The following is a 26,214-nucleotide window of genomic DNA, read 5'->3' as shown; positions in this document are numbered from 1 at the left end:
CACCATAACTTACTTAACTCCCACCACTCTCCGTTTCTCAGCTCAAATGCCGCTTCCTCCAAGAAGCTCTCCCTGACCCCTCCTCCCTCACCTGGAGAGAGTCAGCCCTGCCCTTGTTCTGCACTTGTTGCCTCCAGATCTGTTTCTCTGAGTCTGTCCTCGTGTGCCTGGGTGTCTGCACAGCGTCCGCCTCTCCTGATAAGGCATTGGTTCTGCGGGGACTGTGCAGATTTGCTCCCTGCTCTCCCCCAGCAGCCAGCACCATGCCTGGCACATGATAGGTGCTTGGAAATGTTTGGTCAAGCAGTGAACAGCTTCCTGAGGAAGTGTAGGATGTCAAGGACACAGAGAACGGTGGCATAGACTCTACAGAGAAGGCACATGGCAAGGATGACACTGGACCAGACCGTGGTCTATTTCACAGCAGATGGGGGACAGCAGCATCTTTCTGCCATGTGGTCTGGAGGACACAGGAAGAAGGGGTCTGGCTTGGCATCTCCTTGCCCAGTCAGCTCGATGATCATGAAAGATTCCTTTTGGGCTAGAGCCGTGGCCCTGGGTTCCAGACCTTCAATGTCCTGGGGTCACCAAAGGCTTCTCAACAAGCATCTGGGTATGAGACCTGCAACCTGGAACAACACTCCGGGGGTCTAGGGGGACCGCAAGCCAAGCCCCGAAGGAAAGAGCAGGCGGGCGGCTCCCTCTCACGGCAGGATGGTGTGCGCACAGGAGGCTGTGGGAGAGGAGAGAGGCGATGAGAGGGCTGGGGCCGCTCTCAGGGAGCCCACCTCTGCCCGTGACACGTGCTGGCTCACCCTCGTTTCATAAATGCTAGTCTTGGGCACCGCAGAGGGCAGAGCCACGCAGCCCCTGGTCCTCTAGCCACAGCCTCAGCGACCCGATCAGACAGAGCATCTGTGCCCTGGGCACCGCCTCTTGCTCCCTGTGCAGGGCCTGCCGGGGTGACAAGCTGATGCTGGTAGAGGACCAGGAGGCAGGCATGGGGACGCACATGCAGGCGTGCCTTCACAGTTGGCTTCAGATCTTTAAAAAGGTGGCACTGTCATCCTCTCATCTCTCCTTCCCCATGTGAGTCAGCTCTCTAGTGGGATGGGCAGGTGGGGCCAGGACGCTGTTGTCCTGGACCCAGAGCCTTGCAACTGTATTTACCGTCTTTTGGGAGAATGGTTGCACTCTTTGTGAGCTCCAACATCTCACACGTGTCTACGAATTTTTTCATGCTTGGGAAGCTGGATGTGGTCTGTCTGCCTGCGGTTGGAAAGCAGAGTCATGTCAGAGTTTCCAGGTCCGGCCATTTGGGGCTGCACCGGACCCCCACAGCCCACAGCCTCAGGGGGCATTTCCCACGTTCTCCAACAGGGCTGCTCATCCCACCCACTGGGGTGCCTGGAAGTGAGGTCATGCCCCTCCCCGACCCCGGTCACTTCCACACCACCCAGCCCACCCCCAGGCAAAACATCCTCAGGGCTCCACATCCAGCCTTTGCTGTCACCACTGCCTCTCCTCCCCTCCTCCCACTGTCAGCCTGTGGGGGGCAGCTACTTTTGCTTTCTGACTGCCCCCTTTGCAGTGGCCAGTGGCCTCCCCCACTCACCGTGCTGTGGTCACCTCCAAGACTTGCCTGTGTGGTCTCGATGTCCAGGGCCCCAAGCTCTGTCCACCCACCCCAACCCAGCCCCACGTCACCCCTGCTGCAGCCTGCACCTCCTGGGCTGTGACTGACCCCTGTGGACTGCATGTTGAAGCCCTGTGTGATGGGGTCAGGAGGTGGGCCCTTGGGAGGTAATTAGGGTCAGACGGGGACGTGAGTGTGGGGTCCTTGTGATGAGACTGGTGCCCCTGGGGGAAGAAGGAGACCAGACCTCTCTCCCCAGGCATGCGAGCACAGCGAGAATGCGGCCGTCTGCAAAGCAGGCAGAGGGTCCCCGCCAGGCCCGCAGCGTGCTGGACCCTGAGCTGCTAGGACCACGTGTCTGCGTGGAAGCACCCGGTCTGTGCTGGTCTGTGGTGGCACCGAGCTGCCTGGGCAGAGGCCTCCCTCTTGCCAATGTCCTCACCTCTGAGCTCCACCCTCCTCGGTCCCCCTCTGTCCCCTTCGGTGCCCCTCCCTGCCCGCACCCTCCACACTCGCTGCCCAGGAGGCCCAGGCCAGGGGCTGGGGGCGGCCGGGCTCACTGAAGAGCAGCAGGGTCTTGGAGGAGCGGCCGGCCCGGCCCAGACGCAGGTGCACGAGGCCGGAGCTGTGGTCGGTGCACAGCACGCCGAAGCCCTCCATGCCCTTCACTGCAGGGGCACAGGGCACAGAGCCGCTGCTTGCGCCTGGACCGCCCGCCCACGCACCGGCCGCCCAGTTGGGGTCTGGAAGGGGTCGGTCGCAGAGCCACCTGATCCTTCTCTCCAGGCCCAGCCTGGGCGCACGCGCGCCATGTGGCTCTGGGAAGGTGAGGCCCGGGGACCACGGCCAGCCCGGCCACCCTGTGCTTGGGTGTCTGTCCTGCCTACCCACGTTCTCGGGGGCAGAGGGGCAGCTGGGGGCAGTGTGGTCAGGGGCATCACGTCCAGTGTCTCGGTGGCCTTAGCCAGGACTCTCCCACCCCAGGTCTTTCTTCGGGCCAGGCCATCAGACGTACGGGTGTTCCTGAACACGGCCTTCTTCCTGTCTTTCCGCAGAAGTAACGTGTGGGACTGGCACCCCTGCGACCTGCAGGGCCGGGGTGCTGAGAGCTCGCGGCCAGCGAGCCCCTTCTTGGCTCAGTTGTTCTGGAATTTTCCAATTTGGACCAGGGTTGGTGGGGTCCCATGGCATATGGGAAACGCTCCAAACAACCCCACCTGCCGAGTGCCCGTGGTTGCAGAGGCCTCTCCCAGGCAGCCTTCTCGACTTTAGGGGCAGGAAGTGATGGCGGTTGGGCTGTGGGGATCCCTGTGGGATTTCCAGACCCACCACGGGTCTGGCTGCCCCTCACCTGGGGAAGGGGAGATGCAGCCAGGGGTCTGCGAAGGGCGTGCCAGGACCCCACCCTCGCACACTCACCGGTTGAAGGCGAGGACCACCTTCAGCTGGCCCGTTTTGTGAACCCTCACCATGCACGCCCCCAGCTTCCTCTTGTCTCTGCTTGGCAAGAATCCTGGGGCATTAGAGGCGATGGCAAGAATGTACCAGAACCCTGCAAACTGCAGAGAGGGAGGGGGAAGCACAGAGGTTAGTTCCCAGCCTGGACCCCAGAACTCATGGGACGAGTGACACTTGCCTGAGGCCCAGCCCACCACCAGAGTCCACAGCTGCCCACCCCAGGCCGTGGAGGGCAGGTGCCCAGCTGGTCCGGCCCGAGGCAGCACAGGGCTGGGCCGTGGGCATTGCGTGTGAGCTGGCTTCTCACGTGGTCCTCCTGGGGGCCCATCCTTCCAGCTCACCCCTGCACCCTGCCCACTGACTGTTCCTGCCACAAACCCACGCTCCCACAGTCCGCTCAGCCTGTGCCCACGGCCGACCCCACCGGAACAGTCCACCCAGGCAGTGGTCTTGTTATTCCAGAACATGCCCTGCTCGTTCCGCCTCCCCTCTGCCCACCTGGCATCTCCAGGTGACCTCAGGCCGCACCTGTCTGGGGCCCTCCACTCTGCCCACTCGTTGGGGCTCTCGGCCCATGGAGCCCATGAACCTCCTATTAGCCTCAGGGTGCTGCCCGCTCTGTCCGGATGGCCCTTTGAAGATTTCTTCTGGGTGCCCGGGCGCCTGGCCCCGGGGACTGGGATCCCGTGACTTACCTTGTTCCAGTTGAGGTTGTGGGCCTCCCTGGGGATCTGCTCCTGCGGCTGGGACCCCACAGCCAGCACCAGTGCCAGGGCCAGAACGGGCAGCAGCCGCCCCGGCCCCATCCTCGCCCTCCTCCCTCAGCTGCCCCAATGCTGCCTTTAAATCTCCCTGCCCACCTGGCCCAGCCGTGGCATCCAGCCAACCCGGAGTCTCGGGCCAGCCTGGGGTGGGCCGACGGGGAGGGAGGGGGCTTTGGGTCCTCTCCTCCCCAGGCACAGAGGGCCGGCCCGGGCACTCAGCCCTCGGGGCAGCACAGCCGCCAGTGGGCACTGCCTGTCTGGGAGGCCCCTGAAGACGGAGCCTCTGTGCCCATTAAATGCTCACCCCTTCCCCTCCCCCAGTCCCTGGCACCATCATGCTCCTGAGGTCACTCCCTTGGGCTTGGGGTCACCAAATGTCTCTTGGAGCTGTCACACCCCTGGGCCTCCTGTTCTAACCCCCCCAGGAGAGAGGCACATAGCGCAAGTTGACAAGAGAAAAAAACAGAAGTGTAAAAACAGCAAAGACGGAAGTCAACAACCATGCAGGCAGAGGACGTGATTGTATATGTAGAAAGCCCGAGAAAATAGACTAAAAACCAACTGTGAACAATAGAAATCCAATCAGTTATAAGGATATAAACAAATTATTAAGTGAAACATTATCTTTCATACATATGAGACCAACAAACAGTTACAAGTTATAATGAAAGTCAAGGCCTTGTTTGAAATGGCAAGAAAGATCCAGAGAAAGAAACCAGCTCCGGAGAGACCAGTGGAGACACACACACGGAAGCAGGAAGAAACTACAGCGAGGACGGAAATGGAAGGGAAACAAAGTCAGAGGGAGAGAGGAGGGAAGAAGGGGGTTTGGAGACATCCCGGGGCTTCCTCTCCAAGCTGGGAATCGGCTCTCGGGTGGGCGGCAGCTGGGCCCTCAACAGGCAAGGCCTGGAGCCCAGGGCAGGGCAGGAGTCGGGCAGGAGCCAGGCAGGAGGGGTCCACTGCAGCTTCTTGGAGGGAGCAGGGCTCCCAGGGGCCCCCAGGCCCTGCATGGAAGGGCAGTGCCACACCCTGTGAGATGCCGCAAGATGCTGCTGGTCGGCCAGCGCTGGACCAGCTCCAGACGGGGGCACACAGTCGGGAACCTTCTAGCCTGAGGCCAGGAAGACTGTAGCCTTTGCCCCACGGAGGTTGGGGACAGACAGGTTTCCTCCAGGAATCTTGGCAGGAGACTAGCAAAACGTCCACAGAGCCAGGGGCTGCCCGACCTACGACACTCACGGGTCGCCTGCAGGTGGACGAGCCTGGACTGGGCCCCAGGACGGGGTGCAGGGCCCTCACAGCAAGGATCCACAGAGCTCTGACTGCGGGCGGCTCTCCAGGATGAACAAGGTGCAGGAGGCGACAGAGGATGCCATGGACTCAAGACGACAAAATGTCCCTTGAAGAGACGGTCACAGGACAAAATGAGACTGTGGAGTGACAGTACACGGTTTACACATGGAGAAACTAGGGAGACAAGGTCGAGGAGAGAGAGAGCCCCCAGAGGAAAGAAGAAGGCGGAGAGAAGAGATCTCAGGGTCCAGAGCTGAGCAGGAGGCCGCGGGTGACAAGAAAGGGCCTGGGGGACGCTGAGGGGTCCTTGCGTGCGGCTATTAGACATCCCAGAGGAGACGGGAGACTGTACAATCTCCCCAGGCTGCAGAAATCTCGCAGGCGTTGGGGAGCGCAGGTTGAAAACGCTCAACATGCTGTAAGGCATGAGAGAAGACCCGGGCTGGGCACGTCCTGGGAAGCTTTTGGGCTCCAAGAATAGAGGATGTTTAGAAACTACTGGAAAGGAAGAAAGAGCATCCGTAGACTTTCCAGAGAAGAGGAGCGGCCCCCAGGAGCCCTGCAGCCCCCAGGATGCAGGAGGGGTGTCCCGGGACACGCGGACACCGTGGAGGAGGAGAGCCGGCAGCTCTTACTGCCCCAGCGCGTCGTGGCGGAGGCCGGTGGCCGGGAGGCCTGCGACACATGGGGCTCAACCCTAGGGAGAGTCACAAAGCAAAGGGGCAATTAGGCAGCAAAAGGCACCTTGTCCAGGGGCATTGAGGCAGGTAAACGCACCCACCCCACGCCCCCACGTCTCTCTGTGTCACTCCCTAGTGGTTTTCTATTAAGGACTCATGGCTCCCCGGGTCATCCACTTCATTTACCCACAACCCAGTATACTGTGTGTCAATTTCTCCATGTGGTGGGCTGAATGGCAGTGCCCAAGATGTCCACACCCCAATCCCCAGAGCCATGTGCTGCCTCACATGGGACAAGGGACTTTGCTGATGTGAGGAAGGTAAGGATCTGGAGATGGGAGGTCATCCTGGATTATCCGGGTGGACCCCATGCCACCACAGGATCCTTAAAAGAGGGAGGCGGGAGAAAGAGAGAAAGACAGAAGAGACAGACAGAGAGAAGAGGAGGGGGCGGAGAAAGTACAAGAAGGAGAAGGGGATTCTAAGGACACGGGTGGAGGTCCAGGGAGGAGAGAAGATGCTACAAGGCCGGCTGTGAAGGTGGAGGAAGGGGCCACGAGTCAAGGAGTGCAGAGGCTTCTAGAAGCTGGAAAAGCCCAGGAAATGGACTCTCCCGGAGCCTCCAAATGGAACCCCCTGTGGACACTTTCGCTTTAGCCCCATGAGACTGATTTTGGACTTCCGACCTCCAGATCTATAAGGTAAGAAGTGTGTGCTGCTTCGAGCCCAGAGTTTGCAGTCATGGGAACTCACCCCTCGTAGCGCTGATGCTCCCTGGGCGCAGCGACTGGTCACCTGGGCTCACGGCCGGAGCTCCAGTGCACGGTCAAGTCCTTCGGTGTGCTACGCGGTCCTTCAACAATTCTGGGATGCACGGAGTCGTTGAGTCTCTTCAGCTCTCAGATTGTGGATCTCTCCAGGAGGATGGACACTCCGCCTCAAACAGGATCACTCTGAGGGCTCTGGGCGGTGTGAGACCCCAGGGCCCAGGGCTCAAGAGGCTTGGTCCACCTTGGTTGGGTCCCTCCCTCCGGCCTGGCCGGGGTTTGGGACCCAGGCCCCACTTCTCTCTCTGACGCGCTGCCCCACAGCTCTCTTCCTCTCGCCTGTCCCTGGGCCTCAAACAGCTTCAATCCCGTTGGCAGCTTCAGCCCGAGCCCCTCTGAGGCCCCTCTGAGGTCATTCTCCTCTCACACGGGCAGGGTCAGGCACAGATGTGAGCCCTGTCAACATCCAGACAGTTCACGGCTGTGCGTCCCTGGGCGTCTGGCTCTGCTGGGTGGGGACCCTACACAGAGAATGGGGACATTTATGTGATCTCAGGTGAAGAGGGCACCTCGACCACCCCTGCCCAAGCTGCCAAACCTCCCCAAACAGAGTCACCCCTCCTCCCTCCTCCCTTGCCCGAGAGCACTTGACTTGCCGTCTTGGAGATCCTCCATGAGGAGCTACGTGGGACTCGATTCTGAAGGTGCTACCCCAGGAGAGCTGCGTGCTCACTCTGGGTGGAGCTGAATTTGTCAGTGCGTGTGTGCGTACCAGAAATTCTGGATTTCACGGGCGACCTGGGCAGCCGGCGGCGGCTCCCGCAGGCTGAGAGCTGCCTCGTGGTGGCACTCAGAGGTCGAGATGCCAGAACTGCTTTTAGCATAAAATGGAGAAAGGATCCTGCATTGACCAGAGAGTCAGGAGGGAGGAAGCATGCAGCCATCCGAACACAGTTTAATAGAAAGAATTGATAATTGGTTACACAGGGGTGGGTACGAAAGGTGAAGAGAGCTGCCCAGGGTACAGAAACAGCAGGTGTCGGAGTGCCCCTCCCCGAGGCAGAGGCCGAGCACCCCGTGTAGGAACAAAGGCGGACGGGATTCAGACCTCGCAAGAGGGGGTGACCGTGGCCCCTGGAAGGCAGAGAGGTACCATGGTTGGGTGGTGGGTTAGGGAGCCCATGGAACTCACTGGAAAGCCGCCAATGGGGATGCTGCTGAACTCACTGGGTGAACGCCCCTAGGTGTCCTGTTTGCCAGCCCAGCATCACAGGAGAAAGAAGAAGGAAGAAGAAGAAGAAGAAAGAAGAAGAAAGCAGACACCCCGGAACCTGGAAGGGGCCCCTCCCTCGCAGTGCTCTCCTGCCCCCTCCACTGACGAGCCTGACACGGGCGGCTGCGGAGGAGAAGCATCCGCAGGCTGCGGCCGCGGCATCACGTACAGGACCAGGAATGTGCATTGAGACCGACGGGCATCGTCCACAAGTGGGCAGAGTCAGATGGCGAGGGACAGCACGAGGGGGCGCAGGCATCGTGTGCAACCTGCGTGCTCACGTGGCTTCCCCGATTGTCGACTTCTCATCCTTATTATTTCCCTTCTCTTACGTTGGGCATAAGTTGCTTTTTTTCTCTTAAGGTTAAGGCTTTGCCCGTTGACTTAAGCACGTCTTTTTTTCTAACAGAACCATTTAAAGCTATGAGATTTCCATCCCTGTGGCTTTGGGTTCCGTGAGATTTGAGCTCTGGGTTCCCGCGAGGGGAGGCGCAGCCACGGCACGCGCTCCACCAGACCTGCCGCGGTGGCCTCCACCAGGTCGTCGTTGGCTCCTCGTGCTGGCGGACCAGCAGGTACAGAAAGGAGTTGCTTCCTATCAGCCGGCTGATTGGCCCTGATTATTGTGAGCTTCTCGAGTTGCTGCCACTTCATAGAGGCAGAGGGGAGCAAGCCTGGAAATCGGGGGCTCACTGGAGCGCCTGCTGTGCTCCCACGCCCAGGGACCACGACGAAGCAACTGGAGGGGCCCTAGTCCAGGAAGAGCTCAGAACCAGGGCCTTGGACCCCCAGAGGTGAGTGTACGGATCAACCCCACCCCCCTGGCAAGCAACCTCAAGAGTGAATGGGACCCAGACATGGGACAGATGCCAACGACATCTCAGAAGCCATCGCAGAGCAGGGGCTGCCGCTTCTCCTGCTCATCTTCGTGCCAAAGACCTTTTCCCCTCTGAAAGAGCTGTGATGGCCACATCTGTGATGCTTCATGACAGGGGCTTGGGGCTGAGTGTGTCTGAGCAGTGTAAAGGTCGGGGCAGGCAGTAATGTGAGGGCCCCACCCTGTTCCCCAGGCTCATCCTTGCTGCGCACAGGCAGCTCCCTACTGCGAGGCCCTGTGACTCCTCGCTTGGTGGCCTTCTCTGGGTGCAGGTGCACGCTCAGGCCAGCACAGTGCAGACCAGATTGCTGGCTGGTCACGTCCCTGTGTCAGCCCTCAGCCAACCACAGGCCGGACTGACAAGTAGAACGATCTGAGTGCTCCGCGCGGGGTCGGACTCTGGGGAGCCTCACCTAGGACCCCACGTTCTGCTTTCTCTTCATCGTGACTCTGCACAAAGCTGGGTGAGATTCCCCAGATCAGCAGTGACACGCAACTCCACGAGCAGATGGAAGAATTTGGTGACTTGGGCCATTTCTTATCTGAAGCGAGCCCTCTTCTTGGGATTGTAAAGTGCAGGTCCTTTACTAAACGGCAGCAAGTTCCACTTCCCTTCATGGCCAGGCAGCTAGCACCTGTCCGAGCCTCCCCCAGGTAGCACTGTTACCTCTGCCCAGACCACGAAAACAGCCCTCTGAAGGGGACCAGCGGCAAACATGCTGTCGGTCAGTCAACACCCCGAGGAAGGTAACGGCACTTGGTGGGCTTCTCATGCTCATAGCTTTTGTCTTGAAGGCAGGCCCCTGTCTCCACCAGGAGGAGCAGATAAGCCTCTGGTAGAAACCCTGTGATCTTGCTGCCTTCAAGAACCAGAGGACAGAGTCCCGGGTGAGTAGAGCTGCAGGAAAGTGAAGGAGGAAATCCTGGAAAGCAGAGAGCTGGAGAGGGAGAGCCCCAAGTTCTGTGCATAAGCTGCCCCCATCTCAGGCTAACCCCTCAATCACGGACGCACAGGGCAGGCCCCAGGGAGCCCAGCTAAGGCTGGAAGAGCCGAACCGAGATGTGAGCTGAACTGCCACCAGTGCAGGGGAAGCAGAGCTGGCAGTTTGAGCTCAAGTGTCACAGGTCACACGTGTGCAGTCCCATGGACCAGGTCCTTGCCCCTGACCACACGACCACCAGAACCTGGCTTCGTGGGCGTCAGGCCTGCAGAAAGCCCCCAGAGGACCCTCGGCAGAGTGGCAGCACCCAACCCTCCGCCTGGACCCTCATGCCCATTGGACTGCACCACCCACCACAGAGAACCAGGACGCTGCTGGGTCCTCCCGCCCTGCCCGCCCCAGCTTGCCTACATCCTCCTCATTCCCAGCCCACCCGACGGACCCACAGACAGGCAGAGGCACCGGGAACTGCTGAAGCTCTTTATGCGGAACCAGGAGGGGGATGCAGGGCTGGGGAGGAGGGGGTGGGGGTGCAGGAGGGGTGGCAGGAGGTGACCCAGGCCCCCTGGTCAGGGGCTCCTTCTGTGTCTTGCAGGACGGAGGGTCCTGGTGGTGCCGCCTCAGGGCTGCTGTGGAGCCACGGTGCCCCCCGTCCTGGAGAGGGGGGGAGGGTCAGTGAGACCAGGACGGGGGAGGCCGGGAGGGGCTGCCGTGTGGGAGCAGGTGCCGAGGTCTGGGGGTGCCGTGTGGGGGCAGGTGCTGGGTTCTGGGGCTATCATCGGGGCAGGAGCCAGGCTCTGGCGGCTGCCGTGTGGGAGCAGGTGCCGAGGTCTCGGGGTGCCATGTGGGGGCAAATGCTGGGCTCTGGGGGCTGCCGTGTGTGGGCAGGTGCCGAGGTTTCGGGGTGCCATGTGTGGGCAGGTGCTGAGTTCTGGGGCCACCATGTCGGGGGAGGTGCTGGGTTCTGGGGCTGCCGTGGGGGCAGGCGCCGGGTTCTGGGGGCTGCAGTGTGGGGGTAGGTGCTGTGTCCTCAGGCTCTGGCCGCTGGATCTGAGGACCTCGAGGGGACCGTCCTGTAGGCTGCCCGCAGCATCCACGCTCTCGTATGAAAGTGTGTCGGGGCCACTTCCAGCCAACGGGAGGGCAAAGAGGGAACGGGGTTGCTCTCTGGGCTCTGGCTCTGCCCACCCCTGGGCAGTGACCTTGGGTAAGTCACTGAAACTCCAGTTTCCAAAAGGACATGCAGTTGGTGAGGACCCCAGGAGGTCTGAAGTACCCCGCTCATGGGTGCCGTATTTCTGAATCTTTTAAGCAGCTCATTGGGTAAACAAAGTCACGATGACTACTCAGGGGTGAGGAGGGATGTCACCCTTGCTGGCAGGCACACCGCGGTGTCAGGAGCTAAACAGTCTCCCCCAGCACCCCAGCCCCTGGAGCGCTCACTCCAGAGGGATTTCCTCACTGCCGGGCACTGCTCTGCGAGACCGAATCTGCAGGCGAGGCTCAGGGGCCCGGGCGACTCCAGGAGCAGGCTCTCCACCAGCCTGGCCGAGAGGGTCTCCTGTCCCGGTGGGAGCAGGGGTGGGAGATAGACCACACGTCCCTAATCGCTTACCCTAATCGCTTCCTGGAGAGCAGGTTTCTGCAGAAAAAAGGAGACACACACGGCTCAGGAGACCCCAGAGAATCAGTCGGGGCCGACACGTCACGTGACCCCAGGAAGGACATTTAGCGTTCTCTAAACTCGCTCTGCTGTCCGTCCCAGTGCGGGGCCCGGGCAGGATCAGGCGAGGGTGTCCTCCCTACCATGGCGCGTGAGCGTGAAGATCTTCTCCGGGTCGAACCCTTTGTCTCTCGCGAACGTCTTAAAATCCTCCAGGGCCCCCTGGTTGTTCTCCGCGTCTCTTCCTGTGGGTGAAATCGGGAGACGCGAGGGTGAGGGGCAGAACGGGGGCAGGCTAGCATCTCCAGCCCAGCCTGAGGCAGAGATGGATGGGCCGCCGCGAAGCTCGGGCAGGAGACCATGCACCCACGTTGGGGCTGGACCCCGAGGTCCCTCCGGCCGGGAGGAGGGCTCGGCTGGAAAGAGAGGACTGGGAGCTGTGAGTGCCCAGTGGGCGCCGTGCGGCAGGCCTGGGAGGAACGGGGTGCTCTTCATGAGCACACCTGGGGGTCTCCTGGAGTGAGGACGACCGGCAGGACCTGCCCAGCCACAGAGGAGAGCACTTCCCCTTGGGGGCCCCTGGACCCCGTGCCGTCCCCGCTGGACTGACTTCTGCTGCGCTCCTGGCGGTGGGGAGCATGCAGGAGAGCCCCTGGGGACCGCTTGTCTTCAGGCAGAGACAGTCCTGACGCCCCAATGCCTCCTTGAGCTCCCCCCATCCCGGAATTAAGCCCCAGGAGCTGGAATTTCCTTCCTGAGGTGGACGCTGCAAGGGGTGGTCCCTGTGAACGAGTGGCCCACCCAGTGACCTCTGTGACATTTGGATCCCTGTCCCCACAGTGGTCCTCTGCCCTCCTGTGTTCCCACTGCAGACACCGAGACTGGGAAACCCGGATCCTGAGCTCCAGGGATGGGAATGAGTGCTCCCTTCCGGAAAAGCAGTTGGAAGGAGCCGCCGGTGGCTTCTCCTAAGAGGAGGAGGCACGGGGAGGAGGGGGAGGGAGGAGGGTTTGCAGGCGCTGGGATGCGGGACCCTCACCCACGAGCTTCGCCATCCGGATCTGCTTCCCCCGGAGCTCGCCTTCACAGTAAAGAACGTAGTGGTCCATCACGTTCGACGGCGAGATGTACACCACGCGCCTGCCCTCGTCTGCGGAAGGACGGTGGCACGAGCTGAATAAGCCATGTGACCCTCCAGGAAGACCTGGAGCTCGCCTAGCGCCCAGCCTGGCGGACCCTCCAGTTTCCACATGCTCCCAGCTGCTCAGGCCGTGAGGTCTCCACCTCTTGAGGACCCAACACACCGGGAGAGCCCCATACTAGAAAGAGGGTCACATGCCCAACCAACGGACCACAGAGAGGTTTCGGGGCATGGGGTTGGAGCATGGGGTGCTCAGTCCCCAACAACCAGGTACGACTCTGCTCCTCGCCCCTGACGTGGGCACAGCCATAACCCAGCGGGGCCCCTGGGCGGTCCAGTCCCTCCTGGGACAATGTGTCCCTCCTGGCTCTTAGTGTCAAGTGATCATATCTTCAGGGCAAACTGACCAGAGGGAGAGAGGGTGTGCATTTAATGGGGTCAGAAAGGAGCGGGGCTTCTCAGGCTAAAAGGCCTCCCCAGAAATGCACAGGCTGCCCCCGGCTCCCCCAGTGTGTGGGGCGCCACCTGGCTGGGGCTCCAAGACTCACCGGCCGTGTATTTGCCGGGCTCATTGGTTTTCTCCAGCACCAGTTTCGTCTCCTGGCACTGACCCCTCACCCTGGAACACAGAAGCCACGTGGTGATGCTGCCCTGGGTGTGCCCACTTTGGAAACACAGCCAGCCCCCGTACTGCCCCTGCCTCGGAGCAGCCGTAGGGCAATGCCCATAGCAGCAGCCTGGGGTCCGAGGTGGGCCTGGTGGGGGAGCACGCTTCTCCCACCTCAAGTCCAGGCACTGGCTGGGCCTTCAGTCACGGGTGACAGCTCCCTGGGGCTCCCTCCGGGCGGGGGGTGGGGTGCAGCCTCTTCAATCAGCCAGCACTGCCCCTCACGGCCCACGAGTCCCATCTGCGGCCCCTCCCCTCCTCAGTGCCCTAAGTCTGGGGGTCTCTCCCCTGCACAGTGCCCCCGCATGAGGCACCCTCTATGGCGGTGCTCCCCCAAAGCTGCCAGGGCTGAGTGTTGTAGGAGGGCCTGAGAAGGACACCGGCGTGGTCTGCTCGCCTCACAGATGCTGGCTCTCCTGATGTGGGGAGGGAAGGCCGAGGGATGTCGCCAGCTACCAAGCCGGCTGACACTCACTTCACGGTCGCTTTGGCCTCCAGGTTGCCCCCCTCCAGGACCGTGAGGGTCATGGGAGTCACCAACTCAGGCTTCTCCCCGGGAATCTCCTGGTCGGCGGTCACGGCCTTCAGATACCATTTCCCTGAGACCTGGGGATGTTCCCTCCATCAGAGCTCCGGCCGACCCCACGGCCTCCCCCTCCTGCTCTGCAGCCCCAGACTCTACCTCATCCCCAGGGCTGGGGGCTTGGAGCGCTTCCCAGCCCACCACTCCACCCAGCACAAGCCCGGCACCCTCGCCAGACCCACCCAGATGCCGGCTCCCGGCCCCTGCAGGTCAGCGGGACCACCAGTGCCCTTGCTCCCAGGGGCCCTCTTGTGTCCTGGGGCCATCGGGCATAGACCCCTCTGTCTGACCGTTCCCTCAGGGCCAGGGGTTAATGCCTGATCCTAAAATGAGTGTCTCTGCCCCTCCCCACACCGCCTCCAGCCAGCCTGCCCCATCTGGGCCTCACGTCCGGAGTCTCCTCGCCCAAGGCCAGGGGGTCCTGGGCCTGCAGGGCAGCAATGAGGCTGAGGCCGATGGTCAGGAGCAGGGTCTTCATCTCCAGGGGTCTGTGCTCACGGCCACCTGACAGGTCACTTGCTGGGGTCGGAGAGGCTGTGCTGGCCTCTCACACAGCCGCCCTTTATACCCGCTGGCCCAGGGTCCCGCGGGAACTTGGCACAGACAATTGACAATCCCTTCCTGGCCATAAACCGTGGCCAGTTCCGCAGTGGAGCAGATGAAATGTCATTATTGTTGGACGTTGCTGAACGGCTCTGGTTAACCACGAAGGGTCATCGAGGCAGCGCCACCATCTAGAGGGACGGATCTGCAGGCAGCATCGAGGAGGGGCAGTCGGAGTGCAGGAGTGGAGGCTTCCGTGAGCAGAGGCACCGAGGGACGTGAGCAGTGCCAGCGGCCCCCCTCCCGCCTGTCACCGCAGGCTGGGCTGACCTGCTCGCTGCCAGAGAGGATGTGGGCTGGACCTTAGAGCCACAGGCTTGGTCTCAGCTGGCCCTCCTGGGTCAGGCTACTTAACCTCAGATTCAGCATCCAGAAAGAGGGACCTACTATGTGAGCGTGATGACGGGTGTGTTTAAAGAGCATGTCTACACTCCTGACAAGATGTGCAATAAGTAGTCACTTTGACACACCCTCTCTGCTCCATGTACAGAGGAGCAGCAGATGAGAGATAAAGAATGCAAACCAGGACACGTAGATGGAAATGTGAACATATGTACACACACACACATTCACACACACGTGCCACATATGCATACACATTCACATATGCCTACACGCAGACACATATGCACACAGACACACGTGCATACACACATTCACACAGACATGCATACACACTCACACACATACACACACGTTTACACATATGCATATGCATTCACACACAGATACACACATGCATACACACTCACACTCATTCACTCAAACATGCACATACATACATGCTCACACACACACATCAAATCAGGACGCAGGAGCAGCACAGCCTGGTGAGTGGGGCTGCAGCCCTGGCCCAGGCAGGTGAGAGGATGTGATGTCACCTCCAAAGCAGACGGGAGACGAGCTGTCTTCCGAGCAGCGACTTTCTCTGTGAGTCCCCACACCCCCCTGTCGGGCAGCAGAACAGATGCCTGGGCCGGGGGTGGGAGGCAGAGGCTACGACAAAACTGGCAGATGGAGCACGATGACAACAAGGCGACAAAGGGGCAAGCGTGCATGGGTTCCGCATCCCGCCCGAAAGGGAGCTGGTGCCCCACGCTCCAAATCACCCACAGCAAGACCAGGTGAAGAGAGACAGGCTCAAGGTGAGCGGTCTGGACCGGAACTCACTCCGGGGAGCGGGACGAGTGAAGACACTTTAGAAGAGGAGCGTGATGAGGACGCCTGGAGACGAGACAGGACGAGAAACCGTGAAATGAGAGCGGCCAGAGCGTGGACAACGAGGAGACAGGAAATAGGAACAATGATAAACATCGAAGGTGGACACTGTAGCAAATGGAAAACTCAAAAGCCAGTGAAAGCAAGCTGCACACGTGAAACTGGCTCTTTGGGGAAAACACATTAACTAGATCGACATCTAGGGAGACTGCTGGAAACATTGGGAAAGAACAACTGAATGGCATCGGGAGTGACGCGGGACGTGAGCTGAGGCAGACGAGAGCGGCTGAGCGGCTGTGCAGGTGTGCGGATGGCAGGCAGGCCGCAGGGGTCAGCCTCGGAGACCCGGGCCGGGGGGAGAGGTGTGGTCACAGGGCGACACCGACAGCTCAGAGGGTGGAAGAGACGCCCAGAAACAGCCCTGGGTGGAGCCGGGAAAGCAGGCGCACAGCACAGCGGGCAAGAACCCTTGTGGGGAAAACACTACAGGAGTGGAACTGGGTGTCCACGCGGGAAAGACACACAAGCTCACCTCCCCACCTCACATCGCTCACAATTATTCCAGCCGGATTAAAAGGCTTACGTACGAAAAGCAAACCTTTCAAACCCTGTAAAGGAAACAAGGGCTGACACCTTTGCGGCCCAGAGACAGACCCCCCCAGCTGTGAGGGAAGCGCTGAAGGGACCACAGAGGTCAAAGGTCAGCCTGGAGGGAATGTCTGCAATGGGCGCGACTGCTGTGGGGCTTCGAGATGGAGAGCACACGGACGGACAGACGGACGAAAGAGTTAGGAAACGACAACCGGGGGAGAGCAAACGGGACAGGCAATCACGAGGAGGGGCTGGGGCCGCGGGGCTCCTGAGGGTGCTCAGCGTCACTGCCGACTGGAACCAAGTGGAGACGCCGTCTCGGAGCCCCTCTGACAACAGGCGTCGCTGGGATGTGGCTCTCGGCAGCTCTCACCGGCTGTGGGTGGGCGTGAACTGTGCCCCGAGTGAGAGCAATGGCAACCGCCAGCAACGTCGCAGGCTCGCATGCCTGGGGTCCCGCAGTTCTGCGGCCTCACACAGACACTAGACGTCCCCCTTGGGCCTCCTCCACGCTGCAGCCAGGTGCTCCCGTGATCACGAGATTCTGTCAATTTGTGGAGCCATCTCTCTCCTCGTGTTCAGGGGCCGAGGGCAGTTTTGGGTTCAGTGGGACGTGTAGAGGGTAACGGTCACTGTAGTGCCGAGCTGGCTTCCCGTGTCGTCTTGGTTTTCGGGAATATTCCTGCCGCTGCTCTGGACTGACGCACATGGCGTCCTGACCCACCTGTGTCGGCTACGGGTCACAACTCAGAAGGCACATGAGCGGTGGGGGGAGACACCAGCTTCATTCTGCGCGAAGCCCGAGGCGAGTGTGCGGTCAGTTCCCTCACGCCCCCGGGGTGGACGCCTGTGAGCCGGGTTCAGTTCTCAGTGAAGTCTGGTCAAACGCGAGCCCGCTCTGTCCCAACTGCTTGACGGTGCAACGTGTGTCAACGCACCACACGCTTTTATGCTGTTTAGATGGAAACCACGCAAAACAGAACTGATCAGAATTCTTATTTATGGACCAAAGACCCACAGCAGAACCACAGTGAGCACATACATCCGTGTCGGAAGTTACGTGTCTTCTGCATCCCAAGATCAGTGATGAAAAATGAATTTCAATCCCCCGTGTGGGGCAGAGTGTGAGTTATCTTTACGGGAATAGTGGAACAGCAGTTTCAGAGGAATCAGGAGCAGCGGCTGAAAGACCAGGAAAAGGAGGTTTCTAGAGGTGGGCCGGGCGGCAAGGAGTCGGAGTGGCTGGTGGTTCCTGGATTTGGTGATGTTCATGGTACTTATCAGCTTTGTGTGTGTGTGTGTGTGTGTGTGTGTGTGCTCTGAGCTAACACGTGTGCCCATCTTCCTCCGTTTTGTATGTGGGACGCCGCCACAGTGTGGGTTGATAGGCAGTGCTGCGTCTGCACTCGGGATCCGGAACCTGCAAACCCCAGACCGCCGAAGCAGAGCACGTGAACTTAGCCACTCTGCCACCGGACCAGCCCCCTTATCAGCTCTTTAAATATGTGAGTTTTCTGAGTCTTTTTCTCACTCCAAATAAATATTTCTCATATCTATTTTGGTTTCATAATTTTTATTATTTTTGCTCTAAACCAGTCTGTGCCAGTTTGTCCATGTGGAGCCTCCTTGTCTCCTGACTGGCCCCCAGAGGCTCCACAAGTTGACCCCGTGACCCCCGCCTGCCTGAGTTGGGGCGTGTTCGTCCACCTCCCTGTCCTGCGTCCGTCCAGCCTCTGCTGTCGTCCTGCCAAGCCCAGAACAGCCGCCACCTCCTGGGAAGAAGGGCCTGACCGCCCGGCCTACAGCTGCACCGCCCTGCGTGTCCCGTGTCACAGTGCATGGTGCGTGTCGTGAAGGACCCTCGTCACTCGACGGTTCAGATCCTGGCCTCTCCCCACCTCCTGGGCTCACTCGCTCCCCCAGGGCTGGGCTCCCAATGGCCTTGAACTTAACCCAGCTGAGCCGAATCGACTTAGCGTGAGCTGATCTGCACTTGACCGCAGAGCCCAGGGTGCGGCCGGGAAGCCGAGGGCCCTGTGTTTGCCCAGGGGTCTGCTTTCAGGAGAGGTTGTGCTTGTTTGCGTTCCGGCTCTTTCTTCTCCTTGAGCTCCTGCAAGGCCCTTGGCTTGTCAGAACACAGGAGCCCTTTGTACCGCCAGTTTGTTCCGTGTCACGGTGAATGTCACACAAACAGGAACGTGCCTGGAGGCCACCTACACCCGTGTCCTCCCGCCTCGGCTGCCAGGTTGATGGCAGTAGACGTGGCCTCCTGCAGAGGCTTTGCCAGCCTTCCGCTCCTGCTCCGCCAGCACAGAGCTCCTCGCAGCCTCATCGCAGAAGGCGGATCCCAGGGAACGGGGATTCTGAAGGCAGCCCTCACCCAGGGTTGGCGTCTGGGAGCCACGTCGGGGGCCCTGGTGCGGTCAACACAGGGTCCTGGCAGGACGGCCTCGGCCAGCCTGGGCGCCTTCAGCCCGCAGGGGTGGAGGGGCCTCACCGTGAACACGCTAGGCTGGTAGCCAGGCTTTTTCCTGGGGGACTGGACCCCTTGCTCTGCAGCTGGGAGCTTGAGGGTCAGCCCGGGAACCACCCCTGAACTATACTGCAGGGTGACAGCCTGTGCGCTTTCCCTGACGACCCTGGGAGTCAGGACACAGAGCAGCAGCGGAGAGGGAGGAGTCACAGCAGGGGTCTGAAGGGCGCAGCCTGAAACTGCCCCGCTCGCCTCCTGGACGCTCGGCCCAGCCGGCCCCCAGGCCTCGGGCCCTCCGCCCCTGGAGCAGCCCCCCACCCCCCACACAGCTGCTGGCGGGAGGCTGAGGTGTGCAGGTGGGGCCCTGAGACCGGCCTGAGAGGAGGCCCCACCCTCCGCCTGTCTACATGAGCGCCGGCCCTCCCCCAGGTGAGCTCCAGGAAGCCCCTCCCCGGGCTGGCGCTGCACAAACATCCTGTGGTTGGAAAGTGCTTTCTGGGGAAAGGCACGGAGACGCAGACAAAGATTTACGGATAAAACCACTTATGCCAGTCTCGTAATCGTGAAATTTAAAAACGACCTAAATGTCCGAGATATGGGAATGCATGAGTAAATAACGAGGTAGCCACAGGGTCGAAGTTTTATAGTGTCTTTGATCTTTTGCCATAACCTCGATTTTCAAAAAAACAATTATTTTCAATATTGAAGATACATGAAGACAGATTTAACATTTTAATTGTACTCTGATCTGCTCTCATCTGCCGACAGAAGCACATTCAGAAGCACGTGGAGGAAGACGTGATGCTCCCGTCACCGTCACCCACCACCCAGCGCACACAGGCCCCTCCCCGTGGCTGACCACGGCTCACACCTTCCAGAACTTTCCACCTCCCACGTGCACGACATTCTAAAAGCGGGCCTGTTTTACCACTAATGTGACTTTGATGTGTTCCACATGAAAAACACACCATCCTTGGAACACATTTTGAGCAGAAGCAGGATGAGTCTCATTAACTGCCGTAAGTGGAATTTCTGGACCAAGTGGTGCCCACGTGGTGAATGTCAACAGGCGTCCGAAGCTCTACAAAACGTCTGCCCCTGTGTCCTCCCACTGCCACCTACGGGACCACCAGCATTCATCCAGGGCTGACGTGTGCCCCTTGGCTTTGCCCCGACGAGGAGCTGGAGGAGGGCGGGGGGCAGCAGGTAAGGGGCAGCTCGCTCAGAGCCCGTGCAGACGCAGACGGGCTCACACCCAGCGGCCATGGCGCCCTCCGTCTCCCCAGGTCTTGCAGCGCCTTCTGCACGAGGACCCCCTGCACCGCCCACGGCCGGGCTGGGCCGGCACTTTGAAGAGGTGCCCGGAGCTGAGAAGGACTGAGGGGCTGCCCCCATCTCAGGCTCACCCCAGCACACGCCAGGCACGGCCGCGTCTGAATTGCCACATCCTTGAAAATTCTCTCTAGTTTCTTTCCTTTCTGGTTTGCGAGCCCCTGGTGGTACCGGCCCATGAGATGACCCCACCATGGACCAAATACTGATAGGAAGGCGGCCCTCTGGTGTGGGGCTCACCCAGACAGGATTTTTAACTCCCACTTTTGAATTTTCAGCATTTTCTGATTTTTGTATAATCAGAATCAAAAAGGGTTGTTTGCATTGAATAGAAGGCGATATATTTGCACTGTAAATTTACATTTTTAAGAAAAAAACGTCAATTGCCTATAATCTCACTCCCCCTCCCCCCCAAAAAAAAGGTCCTCCCCGGGAGTTTGTCTGGGCTGCTGTTCCCTGCTGGTCTCAGCCTGTCAGCAGCCAGTGTTGGCTGGACCGGCCCCTGTGGGTCTCGTGATGACAGCAGGACGCCCTTCAGCAACAACTGTGAGAAGTAAACGTTTCCTACCGACAGGACCTGGCAACTACACAGCACGCCTGGCCACCCAGCGAGGCCGCGGGTGGAGGGAGAGAATGCGTGCGAGGGCCTGGGGTTCGGCCTTTGTTGGGGTCGAGGGTGGGGCCTGGAGTTTCGTGGGTTCTCTCTTTGTGCATTTAAAACACAAGTGCGAGAATTTAAAGCGCGGGAAGAGAAATTGGAATTAACCAGGATTTCTGGAACGCGGGAGCCTCGGTGGGGGCACCGGTCCTTCACCTGGTCTGCGGCTGGCAGCACGCGTGTTGGAGAACGTCCTCAGAAGGAACGCCTCTCAGAGACGGACGCCTCGGCAATCGAGGCTTCAGTCAGGCGCTTCTGTTATAAAAAGGGGAAACAACAATCATCGGGGCTTAGGCTGCAGTTGCCATTAGGTACCTGATTAATCTGGGGATGATCAAATCTTTGCCGTGGTTTCTCCCTTTCATGCTCACTCTCCATTTAATCTGTGCCCGTCGTGTCCCTCAGGCAGTTGTTGTTTCCTTGCAGGCATCAAACACGTTCTTTTGGGTTTTCCCGGGCGTCTTAGAGTCCAGTAAGTGAGCCGGCTGACAGTGTCCTTGGGCCGCAGTGCACGTTGGGACCACGTCCCTGCAGGAAGCCAGGGGTCTGACAACACTGTTGGTGGCACTGTTGGTGGCACTGTTGGTGGCACTGTTGGTGGCATTGTTGGTGGCACTGTTGGTGGCACTGTTGGTGGCACTGTTGGTGGCATTGTTGGTGGCACTGTTGGTGGCACTGTTGGTGGCATTGTTGGTGGCCGCCCGGCGTCCAGTCCTCCTCCGTCCTTCCTCCCACACAGACCAGTGTCCTCGTGGACGCTGATGGCTCTCCCAGCTCCAGGGTGAGTCTGTTTCATTAACGGTGACCCCATCCCTCTCGTGGTGATTGTTCCGGAATGAGCCAGGGAGACGTGAGAGGAGACACGGAGAGGGCACCTGAGAACCACAACAGGAACCCCCGTCAGGACAAGCCAACTCTGTGGACCTTTGAGTAGAGGCATGGAAGCTCCCAGGTCCTCAGTGACATCATGGGAGGCTGCCCAAAGCTTAGACTCCAACCACACGAGCCGACATGTGGCCGGGTTGATTCAGCAGCGTGAGGCAAAGCACAAGGGCTCTGGGTGCGTGACCTGGCGCGGATGCCGTGAGGGTTGGGATGGCTGGGCTGTGGACAGCAGACAGCGAAGGTGGTGTGGGTGTGAGGGTGGTGTGGGTGTGAGGGTGGTGCGGTCACGACGGTGTGCACATCAATGGAGAGGTGGGTGCTGGGCAGCAAGAGGTCAGGAGCCGTGAGCTGGGGGGCTCTGCACCGGCCACGGTCAAAGGCAGCGTCCCTGCTGATTTCCAGCCACAAGGAGAGAGGCACCTGGACAAAGCAACAGGATGTGTCTTGAAAACTGTAGCAACTGACCTTTAAAACTCCAGAGGCGAACCGTGCCTATCTCGAAATGTTGAGGTCCTCACGCTCAAACGATTGTTTCTCCGGCCCCGTGGAAAGCCAGCATCAGCATCTGTGTGCACGCTGGCTTCACCGGCTTGGCTGTTCCATGGGGAAACGCACATCACAATTACGCAGTTCACCGGCTCCGTGGAAAGACAACATCAACATCCATGTGCCCGCTGGCTTTCCCTGGCTCAGCCATTCTGTGGGGCAGTGAAGCTGGTCGCTGGCTCGAAGCCCCCAGCGTTGGCCACCAGACAGCGGGGCCAGGCACTCCCAAGGGTCAGCTCACCCACCACCAGCTTTCCGGAGGCTGGAGACAGCAGGAGCTTTCTCTTCAGCAATCCGCAGGCTTCCGTCTGCTCTCTGTCTGGTTTTGGGGAAGGGGAGGTGGTAGGTACCGTAGACACAGTCAGAGAACTGGACGGTGACCGAGCTGTAACCCTCAGTGACGCCTCACCTTGAGCTCTGCTCCAGCCCCCGCAGGGGAGCAGCCTTCTAGACACTGCTGTTCAGTTCCGGGAGGATTTTTAGGTCCTCTCTTCATCCTTTGCCTCAGTCAAGGCAGAGACTCGCTTCTAGACCTCCTGACTACTGTCTTCTAACGAGTTTGCTGACATGTGCTTTACATTCCAGAAGACTCGTCCATGCTAAGTGTACGATTCAATGATTTTCAGTACATTTGCAAGGTTGTGCAGCCTTCAGCAAAATCTAGTTCTAGAACATTCCTGCCATCCTAAAACGGTCCCTCCCTTCCACCAACAATCAATTCCCAATCCTGCCTCAGCCCCTGGAAACCACAAATCTGCTTTCCAGCACCGTAGATTTTTCTGTTTAGGACATTTCATGTAGGGGAATCACACAGCATGTGGCCTCGCATCTGGCTCCTTCCCTTCAGCATCATGCTTTCAGGTCTCACCTGTGTTGTAGCGGGTGTCTGTGCTTCGTTCCTTTTCATGGCTGAATGACGTTCCATTCTATGGATGGACCCCATTTTGTTTGTCCGTTCTTCAGGTGATGAGCATATGAGTTGTTTCCACCTTTGGCTGCGATGAATAATCCTGCTATGTATGTTCACATACAAGTTGTCGTGTAGACATGTGCCTTCGATTCTCTCGAGTCTATGCCTAGGAATGGAATTGCTGGGTCACATAGTGACTCTGTTTACCCATTTGGAAAACTGCCGGGTTGTTTTCATGGTGGGGGCACCATTTCACATTCCCACCAGCAGTGCATGGTGGTCTCAATTTCTCCACATCCTCGACAACACTTGTCACTGTCCCTTTTCTTGACTGATGCCATTCTAGTGGGTGTGAGCTGGTATCGCATTTGGATTTTGATTTGCATTTTCCTAGTGGCTGATGATGCTGAGTCACTATTCATGTGCTTTCGGCCATTCATATATCTTCTTGGGTGACATGCATATTCAAGTCTTTTACCCATTTTTTAGTTGAGTTGTTCATTTTTATGGCTTATTATTATTGCTTATTATTGAGTTTTAAAAGTTCTTCATATATCGTTGATACAGGTTCTTTATCAGATATATGATTTAAACATATTTTTGCCCAATCTGTGGCTTCTCTTTCCACTTTCATAATAGCGTTTTTTGAATCACAAAAGTTTTTCATTTTGATAAGTCCAGTTTATTTATTTTTTTAAATGAGTCATGCTTTTGGTGACATATCTAAGAATTCTGGCTAACCCAAGGTCATGAAGATTTTCTCCTACGTTTTCTTCTAGAAGTTCTATAGTTTTAACTCTTCTATTTAGGTTTATAATCTATCTTGATTCATCTTTTAGTATGTTGCAAGGTGCAGGCCTAAATTAATCTTTTTGTGAGTGGGTATACAATTATCCCAGCAGAATTAGTAGAAAACAGTACTCTTTCACTGTTGAACTGTCTTGGCACCTTGTCAGAACCAGTGAACCATAAAGAGAAGGGATTATCACTGGAGTCTAATTTTACTCCATTGACCTGTGTGTCTCTCCTCATGGCAGCATCACACTGTCTTGATTGCTGGAGCTTCATAGGAAGTTTTGAAAAGAGAAATATAAGTCCCCCAACTTCGCTCTTCTTTTTCAAGATAATTTTGGCTATTTGGGTCCCTTGCAATCCTGGATGAATTTTAAGATCAGCTTGTAAATTTCTGCAACCCATTCCCCCCTCCCCAATCCTACTGGGATTTAGACAGTGATTGAACTGAATCTATATATCGATTTGGGGAGATTTGCCATCTTGACCATATCGAGTCTTCCAATCCATGAACATGGAATATCTCCATTTATTCACAACATCTGAATTTCCCTCAGCAACGTTTCATAGTTCCGTGCACAAATCTTCCACTTCTTTTGTTAAATTTTTTCCTAAGTCTGCTATTCTTTGGGGGCTATTGTGATTGGAATTTTTTCTTGTTTTCATTTACAGTTTGTTGCTAGTGTGTAGAAATACAACTGATTTGTGTATTTTGATCTTGTATCCTGAGACTGTGTGAACTCATTTACTAGTTTTCATAGTTTCTTGTTGTTGATTCCCTAGGACTTTCTACATACAGAAGTATGTTGAATGTGAATAAAGACCATTTCATTTCTTCCTTTCCAAGTGGGAGCTTTAATCTCTGTCTTTCCTCTCTCGTTTCTGGCCTTGGCTTTGGTGCTTGTTTGTTTTTTGGCCGTAGTGTACTAGCTGGAACCTTCACGCATTGGGGGGACCTTGTTGTCAAATGCATAGGCCTCTACAATGATTTTATCTTCCTGAAGAATTGAGCCTTCATTCATCATGAAATGTCCCTCTTTGTCTCTAGTAATATTTCCTTTGCCCTAAAGTCTATTTGTCTGATATGAACGGAACTCCTCCAGCTCTCATGGCTATGTTTGCATGTGTCTCTTTTTCCATCATTTCATTTCAACCTACCTGTGTCTCGAATCTGAAGCATTTCTCCTGCAGATAGCACGGAGTTGGGTGGCGGTTTTCCAGCCAGTCTGAGAGTGTCTGCCTCTCAGTTGAAGTGTTTGATCCATTTACATTTAATGGAATTACTGCCATGGTTGGATTCACGTCTGCCCTTTTGCTGTTTGTTTCCTGCATGTTCCTCTGTTCCTCCTCTATTGCCTTCTTCTTTACTAAGTAGACACTTAGTTAATATTTTCTGCACCCTCTCCTCCTCCTCTCGTCTCAGACTCCCGTGTGAGGACTGAAAGGCCCGATTGTGTCCCACAGCTGTGAGGCTCTGCTCCTTCGTCCTCATTTTGTTCTGTCCTTCAGGTTGGATTATTTCTGTTGATCTGCCTTCAGAGCTTGCGGATTCTTTCCTCTGCCACCGCAGATGTACTGCTGAGCCCTTCTAGGGAATTTTTCATCCCAGTTATGGTACTTTTCAACTCCAGAATTTCCATTACGTTCTTTTTTATATTTCTATCTCTTTATTTTCTCTACTTCATGAGTCCCCCAGGGATACGTGGGAGCCATCAAGGCCCCCGTGTCTGTCTTGTTGCCTGGTTCTCCCTCTTACGCTTCTGGCTAGTGGGCGGCTCTGTTGCTCAGTCCAGCCTCAGGCAGCTGCACACTTGACCTTCCACGACAGCTTGCCACTGAGATGACTGCTATTTCCAGAGATTCTTAGGGGCTGGGGTTTCCCTTTCAGATAACAAAAATGCTATTTTAAACTAAAAAACCCAAAATTAATCAGTCCTCTCTTAAATGTGGGCAGACACAAGAAGCACCACCAATTGCATGATTCCATCTATAGGAAACATCCAGAACGGGTAAAGGACAGAGACAGGGAGCAGGTCAGGGGTTGCAGGGCCGGGGGAGTGAGGAATGGGGAGTGAGCGCTTTGGGGCAGGACTTCCTTCTGGGGAGGGAAAAGTTGTGGTGACGGTTGCACAGCATCGTGAATGGACTCAATGTTCATGAATTGTACAGTTTAAAAGGATAAAGAATTACATTTTATTTTATTTATTTATTTATTTATTTATTTATTTTAAAGACTGGCACCTGAGCTAACAACTGTTGCCAATCTTTTTTTTTTCTTTCTGCTTTATCTTCCCCAAATCCCCCCGGTACACAGCTGTATATCTTAGTTGCAGGTCCTTCTAGCTGTGGCTCTTATATTTAATTTAAAACATAAAATGAAGGAAACCACAAAAAAAAGGAAAAGAAAAAAATAAAATAAAAAAGACAAACAGAAACAATAACGGGGGAGGGGAAGGAAAA

General features: G+C 57.4%; 2 protein-coding genes across 4 annotated transcripts; both read right to left on the bottom strand.

Annotated features, from left to right (window-relative positions):
• Positions 1–391: 391 nt before the first annotated feature.
• Positions 392–4,007, bottom strand: LOC111770656 (epididymal-specific lipocalin-10-like). Of its 2 annotated transcripts, none has more exons than XM_023629554.2 (6): positions 3,790–4,007; positions 3,056–3,195; positions 2,652–2,722; positions 2,197–2,304; positions 1,171–1,269; positions 392–733 (listed from the first exon to the last, which is right to left on the bottom strand). In XM_023629554.2, the coding sequence occupies exons 1-6, from the start codon at positions 3,898–3,900 to the stop codon at positions 705–707; spliced, it is 558 nt and encodes a 185-aa protein (XP_023485322.2). In that variant the 5' UTR covers positions 3,901–4,007; the 3' UTR covers positions 392–704. The 2 variants fall into 2 exon arrangements, with proteins under 2 accessions (XP_023485322.2, XP_070107803.1); XM_070251702.1 differs by lacking the exon at positions 3,790–4,007 and adding an exon at positions 3,273–3,753.
• A 6,200-nt stretch (positions 4,008–10,207) lies between these two features.
• LOC111770668 (major allergen Can f 1-like) lies at positions 10,208–14,526 on the bottom strand. Of its 2 annotated transcripts, XM_023629577.2 has the most exons (7): positions 14,135–14,526; positions 13,639–13,769; positions 13,045–13,115; positions 12,395–12,505; positions 11,499–11,600; positions 11,308–11,334; positions 10,208–10,346 (listed from the first exon to the last, which is right to left on the bottom strand). In XM_023629577.2, the coding sequence occupies exons 1-6, from the start codon at positions 14,222–14,224 to the stop codon at positions 11,309–11,311; spliced, it is 531 nt and encodes a 176-aa protein (XP_023485345.1). In that variant the 5' UTR covers positions 14,225–14,526; the 3' UTR covers positions 10,208–10,346; position 11,308. The 2 variants fall into 2 exon arrangements, with proteins under 2 accessions (XP_023485345.1, XP_070107002.1); XM_070250901.1 differs by lacking the exon at positions 10,208–10,346 and having other exon boundaries at positions 10,992–11,334.
• Positions 14,527–26,214: the final 11,688 nt, after the last annotated feature.

The sequence above is a fragment of the Equus caballus genome, chromosome 25 (assembly GCF_041296265.1).
Source record: "Equus caballus isolate H_3958 breed thoroughbred chromosome 25, TB-T2T, whole genome shotgun sequence".
Lineage (NCBI taxonomy): Eukaryota > Metazoa > Chordata > Mammalia > Perissodactyla > Equidae > Equus > Equus caballus.
Note: the sequence above shows the minus strand (reverse complement) of the source record. Positions and strands in the feature narration are given on the sequence as shown.

Coding starts and splice junctions, on each gene's coding strand:
- LOC111770656 (XM_070251702.1), bottom strand. CDS start 3,422: ATGGGCCCCCAGGAGGACCACGTGAGAAGCCAGCTCACACGCAATGCC. Junction 2,723..3,055: donor GTGGTCCTCGCCTTCAACCG/GTGAGTGTGCGA, acceptor CCGGCCCTGCAG/GTCGCAGGGGTGCCAGTCCC. Junction 1,270..2,196: donor CAAGACCCTGCTGCTCTTCA/GTGAGCCCGGCC, acceptor TTCCAACCGCAG/GCAGACAGACCACATCCAGC.
- LOC111770668 (XM_023629577.2), bottom strand. CDS start 14,224: ATGAAGACCCTGCTCCTGACCATCGGCCTCAGCCTCATTGCTGCCCTG. Junction 13,770..14,134: donor TGGGCGAGGAGACTCCGGAC/GTGAGGCCCAGA, acceptor GAACATCCCCAG/GTCTCAGGGAAATGGTATCT. Junction 11,601..12,394: donor CCGGATGGCGAAGCTCGTGG/GTGAGGGTCCCG, acceptor TTTCACCCACAG/GAAGAGACGCGGAGAACAAC.